We start from the raw sequence: 24,373 nt of genomic DNA, 5'->3' as shown, positions 1-24,373 counted from the left end.
TCAGGCCACGCCCCAATATTCAATTTCTAACTTTACTTTCAGGCATCACAGTGGTGTGAGGAGGGCATCATCCTGTTGGCCAGCCAGCCTGTAGATCGTTGCCAGTCTCAGGATGGTGCGGAAGCAGCTCTGCAGGAACTGGAAAGATACCTGGACACAGCAGCATTACACACCCTCACTGACCATGGCGCCATCTGCTGCCAGTTCGAGGCAGTGCTCACGACACAGCTCAGGGTCAGTAGCAAGAGGCTTTAACTGTTTCCTCCTGACAAATGTTCTCTTGGAATTCATCTCTGCTCATATTTGGTCTCCATCAGGACCAGGTAGAAAGAGTTTTCCATAAGCAAGCCTCTGTCCAGGAGATGTTTGAGAAGAGACGCATCAGCTTGAAAAAACTTGCCGCCAAACAGACTAGGCCAGTCCAGTCAGTCGCACCAAGACCTGAAGTGAAGTCTCCACATTCCTCTCCCAGTAAACCTCCATTCATGGATAATGATACAATGTCATAATTCTTACTTGGTGATGTAAAGGGATGAAAACCATTATTTTCTGTGGTCCATCAGATCTAGAGAGAAAAGAGAGGAGAAACTCGGCAGATAATGTAATCTGCAAAAAGGTGAATGCATGAACAAAGAATTTGCTCACTTACTCTCTCACTCACACTCACACATTTGATTAGATTCATGTGTGGTGATAAATATGGATAATAAGGATAAATATGTGTGTTCCCAGGTGGAGTCTCCTATACATAACATTGGCACCATACACACCTCTCTATCAGAAGAAGAAGAAAACCTGGCAGTGCTGCGGCGGTAAGGGGCCAAAGGTCATCCTGAGAGTTAATTTTAATGGTAATAAATTGAGCTTAGTTTTATATTTCTGTGTTTACTCAGTCATGTAATGAATGAACTGCTGGAGACAGAGAGAGCATATGTGGAGGAGCTACTGTGTGTGCTGGAGGTGAGTGTCAGTCAACAGCTTATCAATACACACAATAAATGTGCATCTTTTCCACATTAGGCTATATCTGAATGTGACACATCAGGTGTTGAAGTGTTGATACTGTGTGTACAATATGAAATTGCAGGGCTATGCAGCAGAGATGGATAACCCTGTCATGGCTCACCTCATCCCCAGCACCCTGCTCAGCAAGAAAGATGTCCTCTTTGGCAACATGTCTGATATCTACCAATTTCATAAAAGGTTTGTTATATGTAACAAACCAATAAAACTGACATAGACAGGGTTAAAATACATTTAAAAACTGATCTTTACTGCAGCTGTGGATCAAAAGCCTAGTGGTCACTTTGTGAGTTAAGAATACACAATAACGCAATTGGAATTAATGATTTTTTGTTTTACATACTCTATTTAGTTGCCAGAGGAGCTCTATAGCACTATACTCTATAGCACCTTCCAGAGCTCAAAGACTCCAACTGACTTTATACAATGCGGGAGCTATCTGCCAGGATACTCCTCACTTTTTTCCATATTGTTTCAGTCGAAAGATTTCTTCAGATAGAAAGACATTTTGAGGGTTTACCAATATTTTTGTTTGCTCTTGACACCATTTTAGAAATCTTGTTTTTATTCTTGCAGCTGGTGTGGTCATACCAGACAGGAAAGACTTTCAACAAGAGATTTGTACACCAGTACTAAGATTTGTTTTCCTACACCAAGCCCCCTAAGGTTTCTTAGAAGATGTATGCACAGAGAACATTTTCTTCTTAAGGATACGTTCTGTGTTTTCAGTGAAGTTCAACTGGCAATCCAAGACTGTACCAACATTTTTTAAAATGTTCTACGCTTTGGCAATCAAGTGAAACCATACCCATTTCAGCACCTGCTTGGTACATAATATCAGCTCCTCAGTCTTTGATACATGTATTTGTAGCGGACTGGTCTGACACCATGGGGCTTTAATTTGTGCAAAGTAGACTGCATCATCTTGATTATGTAATGGTTTACCTCAAATTTGAATTCATGTTGCAAACATTCACCTTTTCCTGTAGGACTTTCCTAAAGGAACTGGAAGCTTACGCTGACTGCCCAGAACTTGTGGGGCGCTGCTTTTTAGAACGTGTAAGTTCCTCTTCCATATATCTTTTTGTTTTCACAATGTTTAACATGCTTTGCCTTACAAACATTGCAGAAATCAGAATAAAAAGTTTGTTCTGTCTCTGTGTAGATGAAGGAGCTACAGATCTATGAGGCGTACTGCCAGAACAAACCTCGCTCTGAGAGCCTGTGGAGACAGTGCTCTGATTGTGCCTTCTTCCAGGTCAGTCCTAAGTAAATTAAACAGATAAATGACAGTGTTGGCATTCAATTTCTCACTAACAACCTCTGTGTTTAGCGCTTCTGTTTTCAATTATATCAATGACTTCATTAAATCCACACGGCTATGGCACAGATATGGCTACAAATAAACAACCTGACAATACTGATCAGGGTTGATGATTTTAAATCAATCTCAGTGGTCTGACAGTTTATCTTTCATCCAACCAGGAGATAGAACTCCAAAAGGAGGCGGTCCTCTATGATAATAAATAATAAATACACTCACCTTTTGACACTTTATGTGGCTCACAGGAACAATAAACCCATCTCAACTGATTTGTGTGTTGCGAATCAGGAGTGTCAGAAGAAGCTGGAACATAAACTTGGTTTGGACTCCTACCTCCTTAAACCTGTCCAGAGAATCACCAAGTACCAGCTACTACTGAAGGTGAGACCTGTATGAGTGTGAATCTGTGTGAGTGTGAAGACAGGTTTTACTTGTTCTATTTCCCCTCTGTCTTTGCAGGAGCTGTTGAAGTACAGTAAAGGCTGTGACAGCTGTAATGACCTTCAAGAAGCTCTCTCCTCGATTCTGGGGATCCTGAAAGCTGTAAATGACTCCATGCACCTCATCGCCATCACAGGATATGAGGTCGGACTGATAATGCTATTTAACTCATATTGAGAAACTACAATAGGCAGTTTTCTATGGTTTCATTTACACTGCATGGTAGAAAAAAAATTACATTCGACACATGAAAGGAAAAAAAAAAAGTTCAGATATAAAAAGTATGAGAAAAGTACATAAAAAAAAGTACATAAAAGAATGTGAATTCAGATATTGCCAGATCGGCGTCATGTTAAATAAATCGTATATGAATCAGATATGTGAATTTGATGCTTTACCATTAGGGGTGTAACAAAAACTAAATTAATAATTGCTAAGTTAAATATTCAAAAACACTGACATAACTGACCCCTATATTGATTTAAATGCACTATAAACCTATCAATGCCCCATTTAATCTGTATTTTACTGTCGTGTTAACATGATCTGCACATAAACACAAAGACATTACAAAATGTAATACTGGATTTCTCTAAAATGTTATTTTTTGATAATAATGATAAACTGGTGCGTTGGACGGACTTCAGGTTATATACATGTATCTGCCGTGATAAAAATGTTTGTTCATACTTAAAGCCTCAGGTTTTGAGATTATTCATGTTCTCATCTTTGAACCTGCTGTGTGTTCATTTTGTCCTAAAATTAAAAAAAAGATGATTCTCTGGTCTTTTATGAAGTATATTTTTCAAGGTTAGCAGTGATAAAAACAAAACAAAAAATCTCTATAAACAAAGCATTGTAATACATCAACTCATATTAATATCAAATGTTTAATCAAAATGCACACAATTGTCAGAGGGTGGTATGGGTAGCTATGGAGTAAATGGTGTCTTAAAATAATTTTGTTCAGGGTAACCTGTCAGAGCTTGGTCGTCTGCTGATGCAAGGATCATTCAGCGTGTGGACCGAGCACAAAAAGGGTCATGCCAAGGTCAAGGACCTGGCCCGGTTCAAGCCCATGCAGAGACACCTTTTTCTGCATGTAAAGGCCTTGCTCTTCTGTAAAAAGAGAGAGGAGAATGGCGAGGGCTATGAGAAAGCTCCATCTTACAGCTTTAAACATTCCCTCAGTGTAAGCTCAGATAAGATGGCTCAATATTTATCCTAAATCATTTGCAGTTAAGGATATTTGACATGTTTCCTACTTTTCTACTCTCAGATGAGTGCAGTGGGTATAACAGAGAATGCTAAAGGAGACAACAAGAAGTTTGAAATATGGTGTAACTCCAGAGAAGAGGTATTTATAGTCCAGGTGAGGTTTCTGAGTTGCACAGGTCTTCACTATATGAATGGAGATTAAATCAGAACTTTTATTTTTATTCAAAATTAATCCCTGCTGTGTTTGTGGTTTATATATTGTTGTTATTTGTGTAATCTAGGCTTCTACCCCAGAGATGAAAACAACATGGGTCAACGAGATCCGTAAAGTTCTGACACAGCAGCTCAAAGCCTGCAGAGGTACACACATTCTTGCACAGTATTCTTAATCAGTGTTGGGGGGTAAGTGATGGCTATATATATATATATCCTGTTACAGATTAAATGTTGTTGTCATTTTACTTTCCCAACGTAACAAGCAAAAAGACGTGAATTTACAGTAACTGGTGAGTTGTGAGAACCAAGGGCCTCTCTGCATGGAGAATGTTCTCCCCGTGTGCACAAGGGTTTTTAGTCCAAAAACATGCAGAGTTCTAATTCAGTTAGGGTTTCATTTCATGAATGAAGTGCTATATACTGTAAATAAAGTCTAATTGGGTCTGAAGGTGAATCAGCTTTTCTGTTATGTTGGAAACTGCAATAAGCTATTGTGTGTTCCAGATGCGAGTCAACAGAAGAGCTTGGACTCAATTTCCCCGAGTCCCTCCAGCAACATCACCTCCAACTCACTCAGGTTAGTTCAACAAACAGACAGACAGAAAACAAACACACACCCTTATTCATGAATTCATTTTCATTTGTTTCTTTATGTTTCCAGTCCTTTTCGTAGCAGCAGTCAGAAGAACCAGAATAAACAAGACGAGAAGAAGGTGGAGCCAAGCCTAACCTTAGACACAAACACCTCATTATCAACAAAACACAAAGGTGAATGTTTTTATTAACACTGAATTGTCATACAGGGAAAGACAGAATATAAGGCTGAAATGATCACTCTAAACCAGGGGTCTCAAACTCAATTTGCCATGAGTTAGAGTCTGGGTGAGGCTGGGCTGCATCAAACACCCCCCAAATAATAATGGTAAAAACAATTGCTGGGCATGCAGAGCTTTTGAAAATTTGAGGTAACAATGGGGCATTCTGAGGCTTTTTGAAAGACCATCATGGTGACTCATGAAGTGAGGGTAAGTAACTCAAAATGGAAAAAAACTCAATTAATTGTTATGCCAATTCTGTAACATTGTTTTTTAATCTAATGTTGTTGTTATGGCTGGGACTGTGTGTACTGACATCACTAAAGTCAAGGCATTGCAATTATAGAAGGTGCCTCTCATCTGGTGCGGGCCTTTTTTTTTTCTCCACACCGCCCCTGCTGACTCTACTCTTCTCTCTCTCCTGCATTGTGTGCAGCTACAAGGGGGCTCTGCATATGCAACGCAGAATGGATAATTTCTCAATGCGCAGTTATATCCACACATCCATATATGACATGATCTTTATGACGAGGATCGGGTACAGTCGCAATGAAATACAGGAGATCAGAGTAGATCTTAGTAAAACATGTTGACAGATTCTCAAGAGCGCACTTTTCATTGTTTTCACTCCGGTTTCAATCTAGAAGACACTTTAACGCTGTAATTAAGGAATAACAGATGCATCAGATGAGCTGTTCTCTTTAGTTGACAGCTCAAAGAGAGAGAGAAGAGAGTTTTGTCGCTTTTGCGCAAAGAGACTTTCCAGCATTTAATCAGTGCTGGCCGCAGTTGCGTCATCACAACATCGTTTCGGTGGTTACCGGGGGAAAACGTTTATTTTTAATTTTATTTATTTATTTATCCTTTATTTATCCAGGTTAGTCTCATTGAGATTAAACTCTCTTTTACAAGAGAGACCCGGCCAGGATGGGCAGCAGAACACAGAAAACACAATACAAAATACAAGTTCAGTATTTAGTGCAGTAGTAAAACATAAAAATAAAAAATAAGATTGACTAAAAACATTCAAAATTTCCGATGGAGTCCGACTTCAAACTCATGACAACAGCCTTAAATTTGTTAAGAGTTATTAGACCCTGAAGCTTGAGCTGCTTCTGCAACAGTCATAAGCACCATATCCTGAGACCTTAACGCATGGGGGACGCATTTTCGGGACATATACAATGACAAATAACAAGGGAGTTTACCTAAAATCGCCTTGTAGATAAAAACATACCAATCTCTAAGTCGTCGCATAAAATTGAAGGCCAGTTTACTCTTGAGTACAGCATACAGTGATGAGTTAAGAGTCTGCTGTTTGTAATGAACCTCAACGCTCCATGATATACAGTGTCCAACATATGTAGACAGTGAGCTGATGAATTAATGTACAACAGATCACCATAATCAAGAACCGGCAAAAAGGTAGCTTCGACTAGTAGTCGTCTAGCCTCATGCATAATCAGGTGTTCACAGCATTGTCTACTGGTTGAGAACAAAATTACTGCAGTAGATTAAATATGGTCTATTTTACTGTCATGAATACACAGAAAAAACACAGATATTAAAATAATATTATATTTGCATAGTATTTGCATCACGCATCTGGTGTGCGTTTCATCCGCTGCATCTGGGGGCTTTCAATCAGCCAGACTGTCAGGTGATGACAGCATTACGTCAATAACAGGACAAACTAATACAACGAGACATAACTACCTGTATATGTAGTTTATTTAAGTTTAAACATATTTCACAACATATAAGTAAATTAACTAATGACCAAGAGCTCAGACCTCACTCGCTCACTCTCTCTCTCGCCTACCCCTCACGCTCTCTGCTCACACAGATTTAAATGTCCAAACAAACAAATGCTGAGTGCTGATCAAACGTTTTGTGCAAGTGATTTAAGATCCTGAATCTTGTCCCAAATATGACAGACTTCATTCAGTGATTGAAACAAATATATAAACATTAATGAAACGTTTATAAGCAGAGCACGCTCACTTGCAAAGCACACAGCCACAGCGCCGAACGTTGTAATCAAATACACCGGTATGGCGGTATATTAAAAATTCATATCATAACGATAATATAAACCGGTCTTCGGCATGAACCGGTATACCGCTCAGCTCTCCCGGACGTCCCTGCTGGCTAAAAGCCTGCGCTTGGCTCCTGTCTTCGTCACATTAAAGTAGTCCCACAGTCAGTCTTATCCTCGAACTTCCCACTAACGGGCCATTGACTCTGTTGAACACCGCGGTTATAACCTGTTTGCAGTGAGTGTTGACTGACATCTTCTCTCTGGCACCTGTGGGTGGAGAGACTGCAGCTCTACGGGTGTGGCGGGGCATCCTTGGTGAATTTCGCTGAGGATGCGCGGACGCACGTATAAGCAAAACAGAATCACGTATAGGCTGCTATAGTAACTTCACAGCAGCTGAGACACTGTGATGTGTGTATGTGTGTGTTGTGTGGGTCTGCAGCTTTTTTTCTCTCCCTCTTGCGCCGCTCTGCCTCATCGTCACTGCGGGCCCCACTTACATTAAACTTTGATATCAAGTGGGGGGCCACAAAATATCGTCGTGTCTGAGACTACTGCTCTAAACTAATCGGACCCCTTCTTTCCACAAAAACATCTACTGCTGTTTCTTTATCTTTTTCTTCTCTCATTTGTCTCATTACAACACTTTCCTTTCCCTTCTGCCTGCTTCCCTTTTTGAACCATCACTTTCAGAGGAACAAGTGACCAGTCCCACCACTGACAGATCCTCATCGGCTAAAAAGCGTTTTACTTTGCAGGGCTTCAGCAATCTCAAGAGTCCAAAAGGTAAAACAATAGCAACACATATAGATTTTACAACAGCAACACAGTGCCTAGAACAAAACGTTTTTTTATTAGACTTTTTAACTGATCAAACCAGATTACAAAGAAGCGCACTGCATTCACCTGAAAGACGGGGAAAAAGGAGTTTTTCCTGAAATAATAATATAATAATATACATTCCATCTAAAACAAGATACTCCACTGTTGTTGTTTTGTTTTTTTTTTATTAACAAGCAATGTTTTCATTAAAAAAAGATGCATTTCATTTTTGTTTTTCCTAATTGACTAGATTATCGAAACAATACATTGTTTTCTTGAGAGGTCTTTTTAATAAAAGCAAACAAATCCTGCTTGTTTAGTTAAGTCCAGTTTTGCTTTGATGGGATTAAGACATAGGTTTAAGACTTTTGGTCATGTTACAACCCTATTTTTAGGGTAACTATGTTTTTGTCAAATGTTGGTGGGACTGGACTTGGCAGGCTTAAGGTGGCTGACATGAAAGGTGGGGTGGACCCGTATTGACCTTGGTGACTTGAGCTGGAAGGAGGCAATGGGTTATGGGCCGACGAGCCTGGGAGCGAGCTTCTTTGATTCCACCTGGAGAGGCAGGTTCTTGGTGGACAACCACACTCTTTAGCCGATGTGATAGTGCGGAGCAGGGGTCCTCTTGCGATCCGCGGCTGCTTTGTAATACTTGGACTGCCGAAGCAGGTTCTGGCGGGCCCGCTCCCAGGTTCTCTTGCAGTTTCTCACCAAGGCCAATGCGGAGGGCACAGAATCCTATGCGGAGAATCCCCTGCACCTTTTTTAAGAGGAGTCTCTGGAGGGGAAGAGAGTAGGTTGGCAACCGTAGACGATGTGGAAGGGGGACAGACCAGTGGATGAACAAGGGAGCGTGTTGTGGGCAAACTCGACCTAAACCAGCTTTTGGGACCAGGTCTCGGGGTCTTGGGAGGTGGTGATGCGGAGACCAGTCTCCAGCTCCTGGTTAACGGTTCTGTTTGGCCGATGTTTGAGGGTGGAAGCCTGATGAGAGGCTGACTTTGGCCCCCGAGAGAGACAGCAGAACTTCTTCCAGAAATGCAAGATGAATTGAGGTCCTTGGTCTGAAATAATGTCTCTGGGGAAACCGTGAATTCTAAAAATGTTATTTAACATGACCTCCGCCGTTTCCTTGGCGGAGAGAAGCTTGTGCAGGGGAATAAAGTGAAGTATCTTTGAAAATCTGTTCACCACCCTCAAAACCACAGTGTTACCATCTGAAGGGGGAAGTCCAGTGACATGTGCATGGGGAATATGGGACGTTGAGGGACGGGCAAGGGCCTGAGTTCTCCTGATGGCTTCTGGTGAGAACCTTTGTCAGCAGCACAAACAGAGCAGGCATTGACATAGTCTGTTACGTCGGTGACCATTTTAGGCCACTAAAAACGTTGTTGCAGCACAAACAAGGTCGTTTTAATACGTGGGTGACAAACAGTCTTGATGGTATGGGCCCAATGAATCACTTCCCCCCTGAGGGCCTGGACTACAAAAAGCTTGTCAGCAGGACAATCAGGGGGAATAGTGACACTGTCGGCTGTCGCCTAAACCTCACCCTCTATCTCCCATGAGAGAATTGATATAAAAGTTGGGGGTAGGGTTGTCTTGGGTTCAGAGTTTATTTGGTCATGGGCAAATATTTGGGACAGTGAGTCAGGCTTGAGATTCTTTTAGCAGATTTGAGGTACTTAAACCTGAAATGGTTGAGAAGCTCCCTCCAGCCAGTGTCTCCACTCCTCCAGGGCTACTGCCAGCTGTAAATTTAGTTATATAGTTATTTATGTGTTAGATATTTAATACTACAGTACATACAAATGAGGTGTTTTTGGTTTTGACTTACTGAAGGTTGAATCTATGAATATCCAGCGTTACAACTAAGCCAGTAACTTGAAGTGTCTCAAACTTAAAACTAAGTAAAACTGAATAAAATAAAACACGTTCACTTCTACTAAATAAAACTCTTAAGAAGGGAATAAACACTTCTCATTAATTAAATAAATAAAAAAATCTCAAATGTATTTTTATCGAGGAAATAATCTTCTAATAATCAAATTCAGGTTTTCATCTATAGGTGAATAATATGAAACTGCAGCTTCTAAATTTTATTGATTAAAGTGAAGTATTACTTCACCACGACAAAGATAAAGTGCATCAAATTCAATTATTTTATTTAAATCAATTAAGAACAAGTGTTTTCCGTACATCTAGTGTTGCGTGACATTTATGTCAACTAGGGATGAACCAATATGGTACACATACATATCGGTATCGATACTGGTCAAAATCACTGGATTCGCTTTTGGACAGAATCTGTGAATAACTCAAAATGTCCCTCGGTAGACTTGGGACCGATTTTGCCATGGCTGGACACAAATGTGTTGTTAACATTGATATAATATGTCAATGTATATTGTATAGAAATCAATTTATACACATACCAAGAGCCTTAGCCGACCTCATGTATAGACGCCACACTGAGGCCTGCCATGCCAATCCTTATGCCCAGGATTCTGAAAAAAAAAAAAAATACTTGTTTCAGATCATGGTTCATGTTAACAGGCACTTTATCACTGAATCAGTATAGATTGATCAGTAGTATTGCTTGAATTATGTGTGAATGCCACACCTTCATGTGCATGAATCGCACGTGTAATTAACACGTTCATCACACATTGTGTTAATCACATCTGTTAATCACATGTGTGATTCATGCATGCAAAGGTGTGGCATTCACACATCATTCAATGCAATGTTAGGTTTCGAACACGGGAGTTTCGTCTCAAAGCATATGAATTATCAAACTGAACCTGCGGGTGTACAAAATCTCAAAGAGGGCCGTGACATGCTCCCCTTACGGCTTATAATACGCTCATCTGACCGAACACACGTTTCAAAGTGCGTATTATTTTTAACACGCCAATAGTGAGCTAGCCAATCTCTAGTATAGCTAATAACCGTTATGGCAACATAACGTTCTGAAACGCACCAGAAGTGTGTTATCCACACGTTATTCTTGCACAGCAGAGGTCATATGCTCCCGTACATATCGATCAGATGAACGTAGCTTATAATACGACACATAACTTTCGATGTGCGCATCATTCTCATTGTAATAATACAGTGCCGAGCTAGCGAGCTAGGGAGCTAAGCAAGCACAGCTTATAACAATGTAGCCAAACGGCGTTATGAAACGCACAGTGGATTATTAAAAGACAGCGTCCCGATGTGCGTCTTTATGTGACTTTGAATGAACACTAACATGACATAGATTAACAAGGTTAACGAAAACTCACCCCATAAGAAACTGAAAGGTATTCCGGCAGACTTCAGTGCCTCCGATCAGATAAGAGGTCCGGGCGTGCTTCCTTTTCGTCGCAGTTTTACGTCTGTTCGCCTCCAAATTTCCAATTAGATAGGAGATAAAGCGGTGCTGGCGTCATGTCATCATCTCAGACAACTACCGTGTGTGTCCTGCTCTCTTTCAGCCGCGGAATAATCCATCTGTTTGTTGTTTTTGTGACGATGAAGTCTGCTAACACGTTAGCATAAAGATCGCTAGCTTAAAATGCTAAAAGTCCACACACCAGCCGTCTCTGTGCTTTCTCTGTCCTTGTGAAGAAGCTGCTCAGTCACACAGTTCACTTATTGTCATGTTCTCTTTGCCTTCCTTTGTCAAACAAAGCTTTGATGATGACTGCTTTGATGATAATCACGCTTTAATTTCGCGCACACACACACACAGCCATACAGCTGCTGGAACTTTCCAGACTCTCTCTCTCTCTCCACCTCCCCTCGCTCTCTCTGAGTGAGAGCTGCATATTATTTTGCCATGTGTATTCTCCGTGATCGTCAGCTGATTGGCTGAAAAAACAACAAAAGCTCTGGAATGATGAGATCGCCACACCCAAACTAGGAGCGATTCACAGCGATAAAACAACCTTAATTCAAACACAAAGTTTATGGTTTTAAGACCCGCAATACTGTGATTTGAAGCATGTAGTGGCTTCTTCAAAACTTCAACTTGTGTAATTTTGAAAAAAACGGAAATCCCTAATTTTGAAAAAAAAAACGTTTTCCTGTTTTTCTCGTTTTGCGCTCGGCCGACTTGTTCCCGCTTGGTCCGTGGTGGGTCACATATAGTCAAGCTTGTGATATCGGTATCAGACAAAAAAATCCCATATCTTAAAATTCAGGTTCTTTTCATTGTAAAATGATGTTAACATCTCCTCATGTTATTTATGCACTAGTACTGCTCTGGTTTATTTCTCTGAGCTTGCTCTCTTCCTCACCTTTCTCCTCCTCTTCCTCTTCACGTTTCTCTGTCCGTGCGGCCAGGCTCCGCCTTGAGCCCTGGCTCCAAACACCACTTGGTCAAGAGTGATCCCACACCATCAGTCCCATTGTAGATTTCCAGATGTCTACTCATAGAGGACTGTTATTCATCATCCCAACCCTCATCACAGTATCATTGTGAGATTGTTCTCCATCTTGTTTATTTTATTATCCAATATACATTGACGCTGTTCTTTAAAACATTGTCTTGAAGTCACCATCAGAGTATGGAGAGAAAAATCTGCACATCAAATCAGTAGTTTGAAGGATAATCACTCATAAACACATTGTCCCCTGTCATGTCAGTCTGAGCAGAGTCAAATGGATGAGTACCTCTAGTCTGTTACAGAGCAGGTGGCACAGAGACCATCAGAGCCACAATCCAGGAATCCAGCTCATTTAGACTTGTCTTGGGGCTTATTTTCTTACATCAAAATAGAGAGTGATATTATATTTTCAAATGTGATTTAAGCCTCAGATTAAGACTAAATGATCTGTATTATGAGGTCAAATTGACATTTCTCTCTTCTAACCATGGGTGTTGTGAGGTTCAGTTGTGTAGCATTGGGAAGAAAGAGCACCAATCAAATCAGTTTTTTCTGACGTGATTATCTCTGTTGATCTTACAGGTGGAATGGACAATCTGACTCGTATGCATTTGGTTTGAGTGTGTGCATGTTTTGATTGATGATTGTTTGTGTGTGTGTGTGTGTGGGTGGGTGTGGGTGTTTTGTGGGGACCTAAATCACATTATGGGAAGAAAAATAATGTCCCCATAACATAAATTACTACACTTTAAGTGAAGACATGTTGTATGATTAGGATAGGTTTATGGTTAGTTTAAGGTCAGGGTTAGGCTAGTAGTAGTTATGCTTAAGGTTAGAGTAAGTCTCCAGGGGTCCATTTCACAAAGCAGGTTTAGTGAAAACTCTGAGTCTGTTAACCCTGAAATGAGGGAAACTCTGAGTTTTCCGTTTCACAAAGGGAGGTAAGTCAAACCAGAGAAAGAGGAGTAACTCTAGCCTGTTTCACAGAGAGAGGTAACTTAAGCCCTCGGTCAGTTACCATGGTAACATGCTCTTTGAAACTAACCTGGTCGGGAGCAGGTTTTTCTCCGCAAACCTTGAGTTTCTCTCTGTCTCCGCCCTCTTTCAGACACACACGGTATTTGATTTCCTCATTCATTCAGTCAGCAGAGTTTTAGCGTAGTATAGTTCTGCGTCTGTTCTGCGTTTACATTACAAGTTATATTAGGTGGAGACTATTTTCACTACCATGTCCGTGGATGAAGGTGCAGCATTACTGCGCAGAGAATTAAATATTCGTCTGGAGATGATTATCAGACCTCATATATGTTCTTACATTTCCAGACACTTTTCTTTTTGAGCGGAACTGTTTCCTTGGGGTCCCGTGATGCTTTCTGGGGGTCGCCAAATCATTTTGGAAAAATATATATATAAAAAAAAATATATATAATAAAATATATTGTTCCAAAATGATTTGGCGACTCCCAGAAATCATAGAAGGGAAAAAAAAAAAAAAAAAAAATGTTTAAAAAAAAAAAATTAAAAAAACGTTTTTGGTTTTTTTTGGTTTTTTTTCCAAAATGATTTGGCGACCCCCCAGAAGAAGAATTGGGGTCCCCAAGAATTGGGGTCACGAGATGACTTCTGTGGGTCCAATAGGGAATGCTTTCTGGGGGAGATGCTTTCTGGGGGTCCAAATCATCGAAAAAAAAATTATTTTTTAAATCAACATTATACCGAGCGGTTTTCCAAAATGATTTGGCGACCCCCAGGGTTGCATGTGTGTGTGTGTGTGTGTTTGAGTGAATGAGTCCTGGGGAGTGTTGAAGTCTGTTCTGTCGTCTACATTACAAGTTATATTAGGTGGAGACTATTTTCACAACCATGTGCTTTTGACAGTGATCCCGTGGATGAAGGTGCAGCATTACTGCGCTACTTTTCTTTTTGAGCGGTACAGTTTCACGTCACAGTTCATCATTTACATTCACAACCTAATCAGTCCTTACATTTCAACATTAACAACCGGAGTCACGCTCTCACATCACAGCAGATATTGTGTGTTGCGCTGCGGTTTAAAAAAAAAACAAACAAATTTTTCTTTTATAGAACGTCATAGATGCAGAGCACTTGAACGTGATGTAAATAATGAGAAGTCATTTATGTGTGAAAACATCATTATGTTGGGGATAAAACAACTGTACAGTCAAACCACTTCATATTTACTTTATGTAAAACATGATCAAAATGAGGTTAATCTCATGAGATTATACCGAGGTCTTACCTGTTTGAACAATGTTTTTATGTTTCATATTAAACTGCTGCCAAGTGCGCTTCTCCCCCGCGGGATTACACCTAAATAAATACATTAATTGTCTACAACTCAAGCAGTTTCCCCCTGTAATATTATTGTGATTGTGCAAAGGACGACATTTAAACTTCCTCATCAGCAGCAGTGTTCTCAGACGTCGTTCCCCCACACTTTCTTCTAAAAACATGCTCAAACTCACCGTATGAGCGCATTAATATTTCCAACTCCAGTGTAATGAAGAACGTGACCCTCCGCTTCCCCGTTGTCATGGTGACTCGTTGAAACGGGGCTCCATTCATGCTGTCTTTTTATACTTGTGGTGCACGCGCTTAACTCGAGGTGAAACTACTCCGAGTTGAACAAACTAACTCAAATCAGCTGTTTTGAAACCGAAAACTCAGAGTTTCCTTTCTCAGAGTAGATCAACTCAGAGTACAGGGTTAGACTCAGAGTTTGTTGAACCTGCTTTGTGAAACGGACCCCTGGACATGATGTTAAGTCAATGTAATGTCCTCTGAAGTCATGGAAACCAGACTTTTTGTGTATATTTTCTTGTATGTGTATCTTTGTGAGGGTTAGGGTTATATACACCATAGGAAGTGGGGACATTTTGTCTGGTCCTCTCAACTTGAATGGGCTTTTTTGGGGTTAGGACCTGGTTTTAGGGTAAGGTCTGATCTGGTCACTTTTGCGCCTTTTTTTCAACGGCGCTCCCTTACAATTTCGGACTACATAAATAAATTTACTGTGTTGATATTTTATTATCGTGGTACTTGGCTGGGGGTATGCATGTGTGTGGCGTTGGGGAGCAATTCATGTTTCTTGTGAGAACCAAGACTTTGCGAGACCTCGTGATTCTGAGGACTGGTCTTGCAAGACTGGTTTTTCATTAACCCATTAAGGCCTGAAGCGCCTGGAAAAAGTGTCTCTAAAACCGGAGCTTCAATGCCGACTAAATGACTGATTTCTCAGCCTCTGTAGCAGATATAGGAACACAATTCAAAAAGTATTTGAGAGCTCACACCTGTGGCTTTCCTGTGAGATTTAGTTTATTTAGATACAAAAATGTAAAATTAAAGTGAATAACTATTTTCAATTAAAAAACAGTAAGAAAATAAAGTAATATCAACTTGTGTCAGTGCCTTGATTTAGTCCCGATTGAGTGTGAAGAACAAGAACAGCATGTAATGACTGTAACAGTCTGTTTCACATGTGACGGTGATGATGCTTACAGTGCTGTGGCATCTGCAGGTAAATCCACTGTCACCCTTGGTGCGCGGTTGTAAACACTCTGTCGATTACAGTGGTATTTATCTGTCATTATCGCCGTTCTCGTCGTCTTCAAACATAATTATGTCTTAACCATAAATCTCGGTCGATTTGTTCAGCGCGTTCGAAGTTATCAGCGATGACGTCATCGAAGACGAAACTCCTCAAAATCACTGCCTTCAGAAATCTCTCCGCTGTCAAAGTCCTCCATGTTCGCGCGAAGTAATTTCAAAACAATGTCACGAGGAACCCTTATACCCCCCCGAAAATCGACGTATCCGCTTTAACGGGGTCTATGGTAGAAGTGCGGCAATGCTTTCCCGGCGTCAATGGGTAAACAGGTTAAGGGGAATGGAGCCTGCCCCAAAATTTCCTCAAGCCATTCAACCATCACAATGACTCTGAAGCTGTTAAATTAGGGTAAAAGTCCTGCATAGATCTGCTTTAAGGGTTAGGGTCTAGCATTTTATCGTAATGGTTACGGTTAGGGTAAGGGGCTAGGGAATACATGGTCAAAAGGGAAGGAATTGGGCTTGTAAGTGGAAGGTCGCTAGTTCAAATCCCAAGACGGGTCAATTGCCCTATTGCTCCCCAGGTGCAGAGGTCAAATACACTATCACTAATTGCTATGTGTGCAAAAATGTACTAATTATGGTTCATATGTCTATGAGCTTCCTCATTAAGAATGCGACGTGATAATATGGGATTGACATTCTGTTTTCTCCTTACAAATTTTAAAAATTTTCAATTTAGTGTCCGTGAACATCCTGTGATAGTCATTTTAACTTTTTCATTATCTAGAGTTGTGTGCAGATTTACCGTCATGCTTCCTCATGTCACTTACTCTGTTCTTTTGTTTTTTTCCCTGTGACGCTCTCCCACCTCTTTTTAACTCCACCAACCATGACAGGATGGAACAAGGCATCTCTCTCTGTCGATGCCTCAGAGGAGAATGATGGCTACTCCAGCAGTGAGGATCCCATGAACTCTTACTCTGAGGATGAAGGAGGAAAGAAGCTGGTGAACATGAACATGAGGAAATCACTTTATTTTGACAGTCCATTGTTGACTCTCGATTAATCAATGATCAATCAACGAATAATCAACAGGTGTTCAGTATCATGTCAATGTATTCAGTTGAATACTTACAACTGATTATCTGTTGACATGACACTGAAAACCTGTTGGTTACTAACAACTAACAAGGAATGACCAAAATAAAGTGTTACTTAAAAAGGTATAAACAGGACATGGTTTATGATTCAACAACTGACCTGGGTAACCTTTGATTCCTGTTAGGCACTTGGAAAGTACACTGTGGTAGTAGACTGTGAGAAGTTGGGACCTCAGGAGCTGTGTGTCAAGAGTGAAGATGTGGTCCAGCTAATTAGAAAAGGAGAAGATGGGCAGTGGTAAACATTTACTTTTCTTTTTTATTCCAGAAAATAAGTATCATATTAACATATATCATGATAACAGCCTATTTGACCCCAGCTTTCAAAGTGGAGCTACAGTATATAACTAATACTGATAGCTAATATCTTTGTTTGTGTGTTAGGTTTGTGAGGAATCTTCGCAGCAGTAAGGAGGGTTGGGTCGCATCGTCAAACCTCCTCAGCCTCATCTCAAGGTCAAAGTCAACACAGTCACTCAGCAGCTCAGGTAACTTGTTTTTCATATCTTCCTATTGAGTCATTGTCAGCATTAGTCCCGACACTGCCAGTCTGTATTGTTGTTTGTGTGTTTGTCCTTTAGATTGCAGCGTTTCTGGGAATCTTAGCACATCTTCCAGCTGCAGTGAGACCTATACCAGCTTTTCTGACATCAAACCCTGACCTGAGAGCAGCCCTCGCTCTGTCCCTCTACATCAGGGGTTCTCAAAGTTTTGATACCTGAGGGCCAATTTAGGAACCCAACATTGGACTGAGGGCCGCCAAAGGAAAAAAAACAGAAATAAATCCCATTTGTAATCATTTTAATGACCAGATTGCAGTTCTACAGTTTAGCTATAAGTAATATAAGCGTTGATATAATTTAATTTAAGCATTAATACAATAACGCTTTATAATTTACTGGGTAATTACCCAGTATTTTGGCCATTGTTCTTACCTTCTAATTACAGGTTAATACCAAGTAACACATTTCTGTTACCATATATTTACTGGGTAAATAGAAATTGGGGGCTGTAGCTACCTGCTTATTACCAGCTTATAACCCAATAATACACTAAAATTCACCAGATAGAAACCAGGTAAATACCCAGTATTTTTGTTTACACTTATTGGTCTGTATCCAGTAATGTCCAATAAACATTTACCAGGCTTAGTATCTCCTGGATTAAAACTATCAACTGTAATTCACCGCGGGCCGCCAGAAATGTTCCTGCGGGCCGCCATTGGCCCCCGGGCCGCACTTTGAGAACCAATGCTCTACATAGAATCAATTGCAGGTGGAGTCACAGAACCTGAATCTGACAGGACACACATGGCTTATAACCAAAAATCAGAACATCATTGTGTCTGCAGATGTTAACAAGGTTTATGAAAAGCCATATTATAATCTCATTCACATTCAAAAACAAGAATATAATTGATCATTTCAGGGACAGAAGATTCAAATAATAAGTTCCTCTTTATTAGTTCCACCTCCTGTCAAGTTTTTAAATACCACACCCACCTATGTTATTATGTAGCATTGAAACTTATTCAAATATCTGCACTAAAGCAGAAACAGGGTCAGGTAAGATATTGGCCTCCATAGAGCAAGGCCCTTACCTAAAGCACACATAAAAGGTTTATTCTAAGGTTACATATTGTGAGGTGTGTGGAGTTAAAGCAATGTGCTTTTGTTCTTTTTTGTTAATGGTACATTGTGTAAAATATTTCAAAGTTGCATGTTGCAGCTAAATAGCTCCCCATTGAGCTGACCTGCCACCTGATTAGGAGTGTCATGATCACGAAATGCCAAGCAGGTCGCATCTTACTACAAAGGTGTTGCCTTCCATGTATGATAATGTCAAGGAAAATGTTATTGAAGGTCTGAGCAGTGGCAATTTAGTGGCCTTAACAACAGATTGCTGGACCTTCAGAGCAACGCAGAGCTCCATGACTCTCTGTGATTTCTGTTCTTTTTACAGTTAGTTTCCAATTGACATTCATATTTTTAATAACTCATTTAAATTTGACAACAAGGCCTTAGTGTTGTACATTGCCAACACATTATGGACATTATATCAGTCATGGCACCATGTCAGCAATCCATGACATGACATAAACCCAATGATCATAGACTAAACAAGACAAATCTAAAAATGGCAGACCCATCTGTGCTAAAAAAGAGAGAAAAAATCAAATTCAATCGATGATTTGGAGAATCGTGACACCCCTACTTCTGATACACATATATTTATGTAAAAGGCTCATTTTAGAATACTGAAAAACAACAGTTCATACAATCACTTGACTGTACATTTACAAAAAAAAATAAGTTTAATTAGTTTGCCTTCAATCTTTGCCAAATTAAAAAAAAGTTGCCCAAATTTTACACACTGGACCCTTAAATAATGCATCCATACACTTTTTTAATGGGAGCTTCCCTTAACTCTTTTTTGTGGTAATTTAATTCAATTAAAAAAACAGGAACTAACAGCACCACCGGGTGGTAACAATGTTTTGCACTTTTCCTGCTACACTTGCAAATCAGCTCAAAAGTGAGCAGCAGCTTGAAACAACTTCTCTCTCTCTTTCTTTGTGTGACTTGTCTCTGAACTACTTTGGATTTATTTCTCAGGAAGCCCAAGACATTGTGTGGGCAAGCAGGGGTCCGTTTCACAAAGCAGGTTCAACAAACTCTCAGTCTAACCCTGAACTCTGAGTTGATCTACGCTGAGATAGGAAAATCTGAGTTTTCGGTTTCAGAACAGATGATTTGAGTTAGTTTGATCAACTCGAAGTAGTTTCACCTGGAGTTAAGCGCGTGCACCACAAGTATAAAAAGACAGCATGAATGGAGCTCTGTTTCGACGAGTCACCATGGCAACGGGGAAGTGGAGGGCGACGTTATCCACCCCACTGGAGTTGAAAATATTAATGCGCTCATACGGTGAGTTTGAGCATGTTTTTAGAAGGAAGTGTAACACCGCTGCAGCAGCAAAAGAGAGGGAGACAGCGTCGGAGAAAACTGCTGCTGATGCGGAAGTTTAAATGTCGTCCTTTGCACAATCACAATAATATTACAGGGGGAAACTGCTCGAGTGGTAGCCTATTAATTTATTTCATTTCAGCGCAACACAGTTTCTGCTGGGATGTGAGAGCATGACTTTAGTTGGTAATGTTGGAAATGTAAGGACGGATTAGGTTGTGTATTTAAATGATGAACTGTGACGTGAAATGGTACCGCTCAAAAACATAAGTGTCTGGAAATGTAAGAACATTTATGCGTGGTCTGATAATCATCTCCCGACAAATATTTAATTCTCTGCGCAGTAATGCTGCACCTTCATCCACGGGATCACTGTCAAAAGAACAGGACATTGTAGTGAAAATAGTCGCCACCTAATATAACTTCTAATGTAGACGCAGAACATACTTCAAAACTCGCCTGCTGACTGAACGAATGAGGAAAAAAATGAGGTGTGTGGCTGAAAGAGGGCGGAGACAGAGAGAAACTCAAGGTTTGTTGAGAACAACCTGGTCCCGACCAGGTTAGGTTCCAAGAGCATGTTACCATGGTAACTGACCGAGAGCTTAAGTTAAAACCAGGCTAGAGTTACTCCTCTTTCTCTGGTTTTTCTCTTACCTCCCTTTGTGAAACGGAAAACTCAGTTTCCCTCATTTCAGGGTTAACAGACTCAGAGTTTTCACTAAACCTGCTTTGTGAAACGGGCCCCTGTGTGACTGCATACCTGCAGATGTCGACTAAACCTCTGTCCGTGTATGCATTCTTGCATTTTTATGTAGCTTGGTGCAAGGTGTATGTCACAAACAAAATTCTAACTTGTGACGTGTGAATTACACACCAGTGTGGCCCTGATTGACCATGTTGGGCCTTGTTGTGGAAGTGAGAATATTGGCGATAGGTTGATAGCACTCCTTTCATCACATAATTTGTGCTGTTCTGAAAACTTAATTACATCCTTGTTTTTAATCACTGAAGCACGTTCATGTTGCACCAAAAGCAGCTACACCCACCCACCACTAAGGCTGCTGTATTTGTCAAAGCCATGCTAAACACGATTGTGGTTTTGTTGGTGCTCATAATTGTTTTTGTTATTTTGAAATGCATGTCCACTTGAGAAAAAAAAAAGTGTCAAACTGTGAGGTAATACACTGTGGCTGACTTTATGTCTTCATGAAAGTCGTGAATGTTAAATTTGTTGAAGTATCCTTCCTTTACTTCACATTGTTTTCCTCAATCATCGTGAGGTTCATGTCTTTGTAAAGCATTGCTTCTCTTGGCATGAGTTCACATCAAAGCTCTGAATCGGGCAGGTATTTTTTTTACTAGGCACTGTTGTATATTACAAGAGTTTTTCTGCCTTCTTATGAAAGCTGACACAGGCACTAAACTTGTCAGTGTTGTACTTTGTGATCACACAATAAAGTTAATGCATTATTTGTATTTGTGTGTGGACAGCAGTGGAGAGATCAGTGGGGTTATATATATTTTTTCTTTTTTTATGCAGCATATTGCAGCACAACCACTGCCCTTATTTCTGATTGCATATCTACTGAATATGGTGTTGATATGAATACATTATAATGAGACATATCTTTGTATATTTGTAAATATGTAATTCTTAATTATAAAATGAAAAGCAAATTTAATAAAGTCTGACATGGTTTTCTCTATTCGACGTTTCCTCTATTCGAAAGCTGAGAGGAATTTAAAAAACGGATGCAGAATTGTTTACAAACCGTTTACAAAATCAGAGAGCACGGACACAGCATACATCTTCTTTTGCGTCTTTTAATCTCCTTCTAATCTATCGTCATTGTCTTCTTCTGACGTCCATTAGAAGAATAACAGCGGTAGCTGAGTGGTGGACTTGTGTCAGGTACGTTGTAGGATCGATTCTGGACGGTGTCAACTAGTGTTGTGTCTGTCATGAACGATTCGTTTGAATGACGAACTGATTGGGATCACTTCATGAACTGATTCGTTCCTTTCTTAGTTCAGTTGAGCTCAGCAGCGAGCGTGGCAGCCGGGAGTGGAACTACCACGTTCTGTGAATCACTCGTGAAGTCGTACACAAACGCCGTCACTTACTCAGGAATCTTCGGCAAACGACGTCAGCCAATGTGCGCCAAGCGGTGTGAGGGACTAGTAAGAAGAACTGTCTGCTGCTCTCACTCCTGGAGGATGTGATTTGTTTGCGCTGTCATTCACTGACTCATCGTATTTAATTTTGTATTTTTTAATTTCAGATAACTGAATGTGTCCGCATTTGGTGATTTTCAGAGTCTAATAAAAGCGACTCAACAACTGTTTTCTGGTCAGGCAGTGGCTGCACAAGCCTTCTATTACAGAGCAAATGCACAGACCTTCTCTGCCTTTCTGTCTCATCGCCATGAATGGGACTGTTTGCGCATGCGCACTCAGTTTCCCCTGTAGTTAAAGCTCACATAGAGTGGTCCTGTTGCACATAAATGTTAGTTATGAAGGTCTACTTACATATATTAACTTGTTTTTATGGTCAAAAACCTCCTAGTTGCTATAAACGAGCCGATAGAAATCCTCTTTTCTGCCGCTGTTTTTCTGCTGCGAGATTTCAGAGTGAACTTTCACCCGCAGAAGACAGAGTCTTGTGATTGGCCAGTACTATCCAGCACATCCGTTCTCAGAAGCGCAGCGCCCCCCTCTGGAACGCTGGATGCACTGCTCCTCATTATCAAAACATTGTTTTAACAGTGTTTAAAAATAGCTTCGTCACGACTCCCCGCCGCAGTCCCTTTTATGACTTTAAACCGGAGTCAGACCCAGAGTCAGAAGACACTGTCGCTCGTGAAACACCTCCACAACGGACGTTATTCTTCTTCTGTGGTTCAATGTACGCAACCGGATGTGCCTGGACTAGTGCCCGGAGCAGGACGATCGGTTGTTCAGGAGAACCGCTGCTTACGTAACTATTACGGGATTTTCAGTGATCTCATTGAGCTCAGAGATTACAATAAAACACAGCGTTCTCAGCAGTGGCTGAACTGTTTGTTTCGAACCGTCAGGGCTTCATAAACAAGGTAATGACGCAGATACACACCAAAAAAATACCGTTAATAGGAACTTCTGGTCTAGTTCCGCTTTAAAATGTACGTCAAAAAGCACAATGTTGCGCTGCCTATTGACGTAATTGTACTGTTTGTGCTGCATTTACGTCCGCATTGCTTTCGTGAATTGTCAACACACCGTCACGCCCTCTCACTGTTTTGCGTCCTGCTATTTAGCGGGAGGTGTAATGATGGCTCTACAAGAGAGGCTTAAACATTACATAACAACAGAAGACCCACGCCTGAGCTACCGCACCTTCTCCAAAGGAAGGGACTGAAAACGATACGTACTTTTCAAAAGGAGTGGTATAAGAAAAAGGACAGAGCAACTGTAAACTCTGTAGACTCTGTAAACTGAAGGCCAAGTCAGGAGACTTTTATAACTCTGTCATCAACAACTTTGTAAAGAAGGAACGGTGCATGGAATTCGTCTTCAAATGGGCAAGTGCACTCCCTGTCTTTAACACGCAACACACACGCACGCACACACACACACACACTCACACACACACACACACACACACACACACACACACACACCCACACACACACACACACACACACACACAGATTATAAAGAAATGGTCAGATCTCAAGGTGGAGGTGAAGCGGAGGGTCCCTGCTCATGGAATCCATCAGTGGAGTATCTCTTCTCTGTCTCGTGATGCTTCCAGCTGAGAGATTACTATTTATTACTATTTTTTTTTTTAAATCATTCTTCAGGGGCCCGTTTCACAAAAGTAGGATTCAGATATCCAGGATGATTGACTGAACCTGGTTCAACGAATCCAAAACAAGGGTATCCAGGCTCAGTTTGTTACACAAAGACCAAGCCAGGATGATCGGACACGGATTCATTTAACCAGGTGAAACCAATCCTGGATAAGTGTACACAGCTTCCTCAGATAGACCTCGCTGTCGATCGCAGATTCTCAGATTCACCATGACAACTGCGACGTTCTTTTCGTCCTCGGAGGCTGAAATCCTCATGGAGGCGTACGAGGAAGTGAAAGACCGAATCAAAAAGAAATGAAACACAGCTGCGATAATAAACCAACGAGAAAAGCATGAATGCGTAAGTAGTGCGGAAATGCACATTAATTCCTCCACCGAAACCATCACATTTACGATCCAAAAAGTTATTTAACATCTCCAAAAACGTAGTTGTAGCTCTGATAATGAGTTGAAATTGTGAGTGAAAATGTGTAAATGTCACTTCCTTTACATTGCAAGGGATTAAATAAAGGTAAAACAGATGCATTATATACATAAAAAA

The 24,373-nt window shown here is 40.6% G+C and overlaps 1 protein-coding gene across 1 annotated transcript in view; it reads left to right on the top strand.

The window, feature by feature from the left end:
- LOC310940987 (guanine nucleotide exchange factor DBS-like) overlaps window positions 1-17,670 on the top strand; it is a gene marked incomplete at both ends in the record, with an annotated part of 57,882 nt that extends 40,212 nt beyond the window's left edge. Inside the window, 21 exon segments of the mRNA XM_083906058.1 lie at window positions 43-234; window positions 318-471; window positions 564-616; window positions 733-812; window positions 894-960; window positions 1,088-1,203; window positions 2,013-2,082; window positions 2,189-2,281; window positions 2,636-2,728; window positions 2,807-2,932; window positions 3,759-3,980; window positions 4,068-4,160; window positions 4,288-4,366; window positions 4,727-4,799; window positions 4,884-4,990; window positions 7,772-7,864; window positions 12,236-12,302; window positions 16,744-16,855; window positions 17,135-17,247; window positions 17,394-17,497; window positions 17,591-17,670. Coding sequence (XP_083762184.1) covers window positions 43-234; window positions 318-471; window positions 564-616; window positions 733-812; window positions 894-960; window positions 1,088-1,203; window positions 2,013-2,082; window positions 2,189-2,281; window positions 2,636-2,728; window positions 2,807-2,932; window positions 3,759-3,980; window positions 4,068-4,160; window positions 4,288-4,366; window positions 4,727-4,799; window positions 4,884-4,990; window positions 7,772-7,864; window positions 12,236-12,302; window positions 16,744-16,855; window positions 17,135-17,247; window positions 17,394-17,497; window positions 17,591-17,670 — 2,187 coding nt within the window.
- Window positions 17,671-24,373: the final 6,703 nt, after the last annotated feature.

Source organism: Microchirus variegatus, assembly GCF_963457635.1.
Source record: "Microchirus variegatus genome assembly, chromosome: 19".
Classification (NCBI taxonomy): Eukaryota; Metazoa; Chordata; class Actinopteri; order Pleuronectiformes; family Soleidae; genus Microchirus; species Microchirus variegatus.
This window is presented reverse-complemented; position numbering and strand designations above follow the sequence as displayed.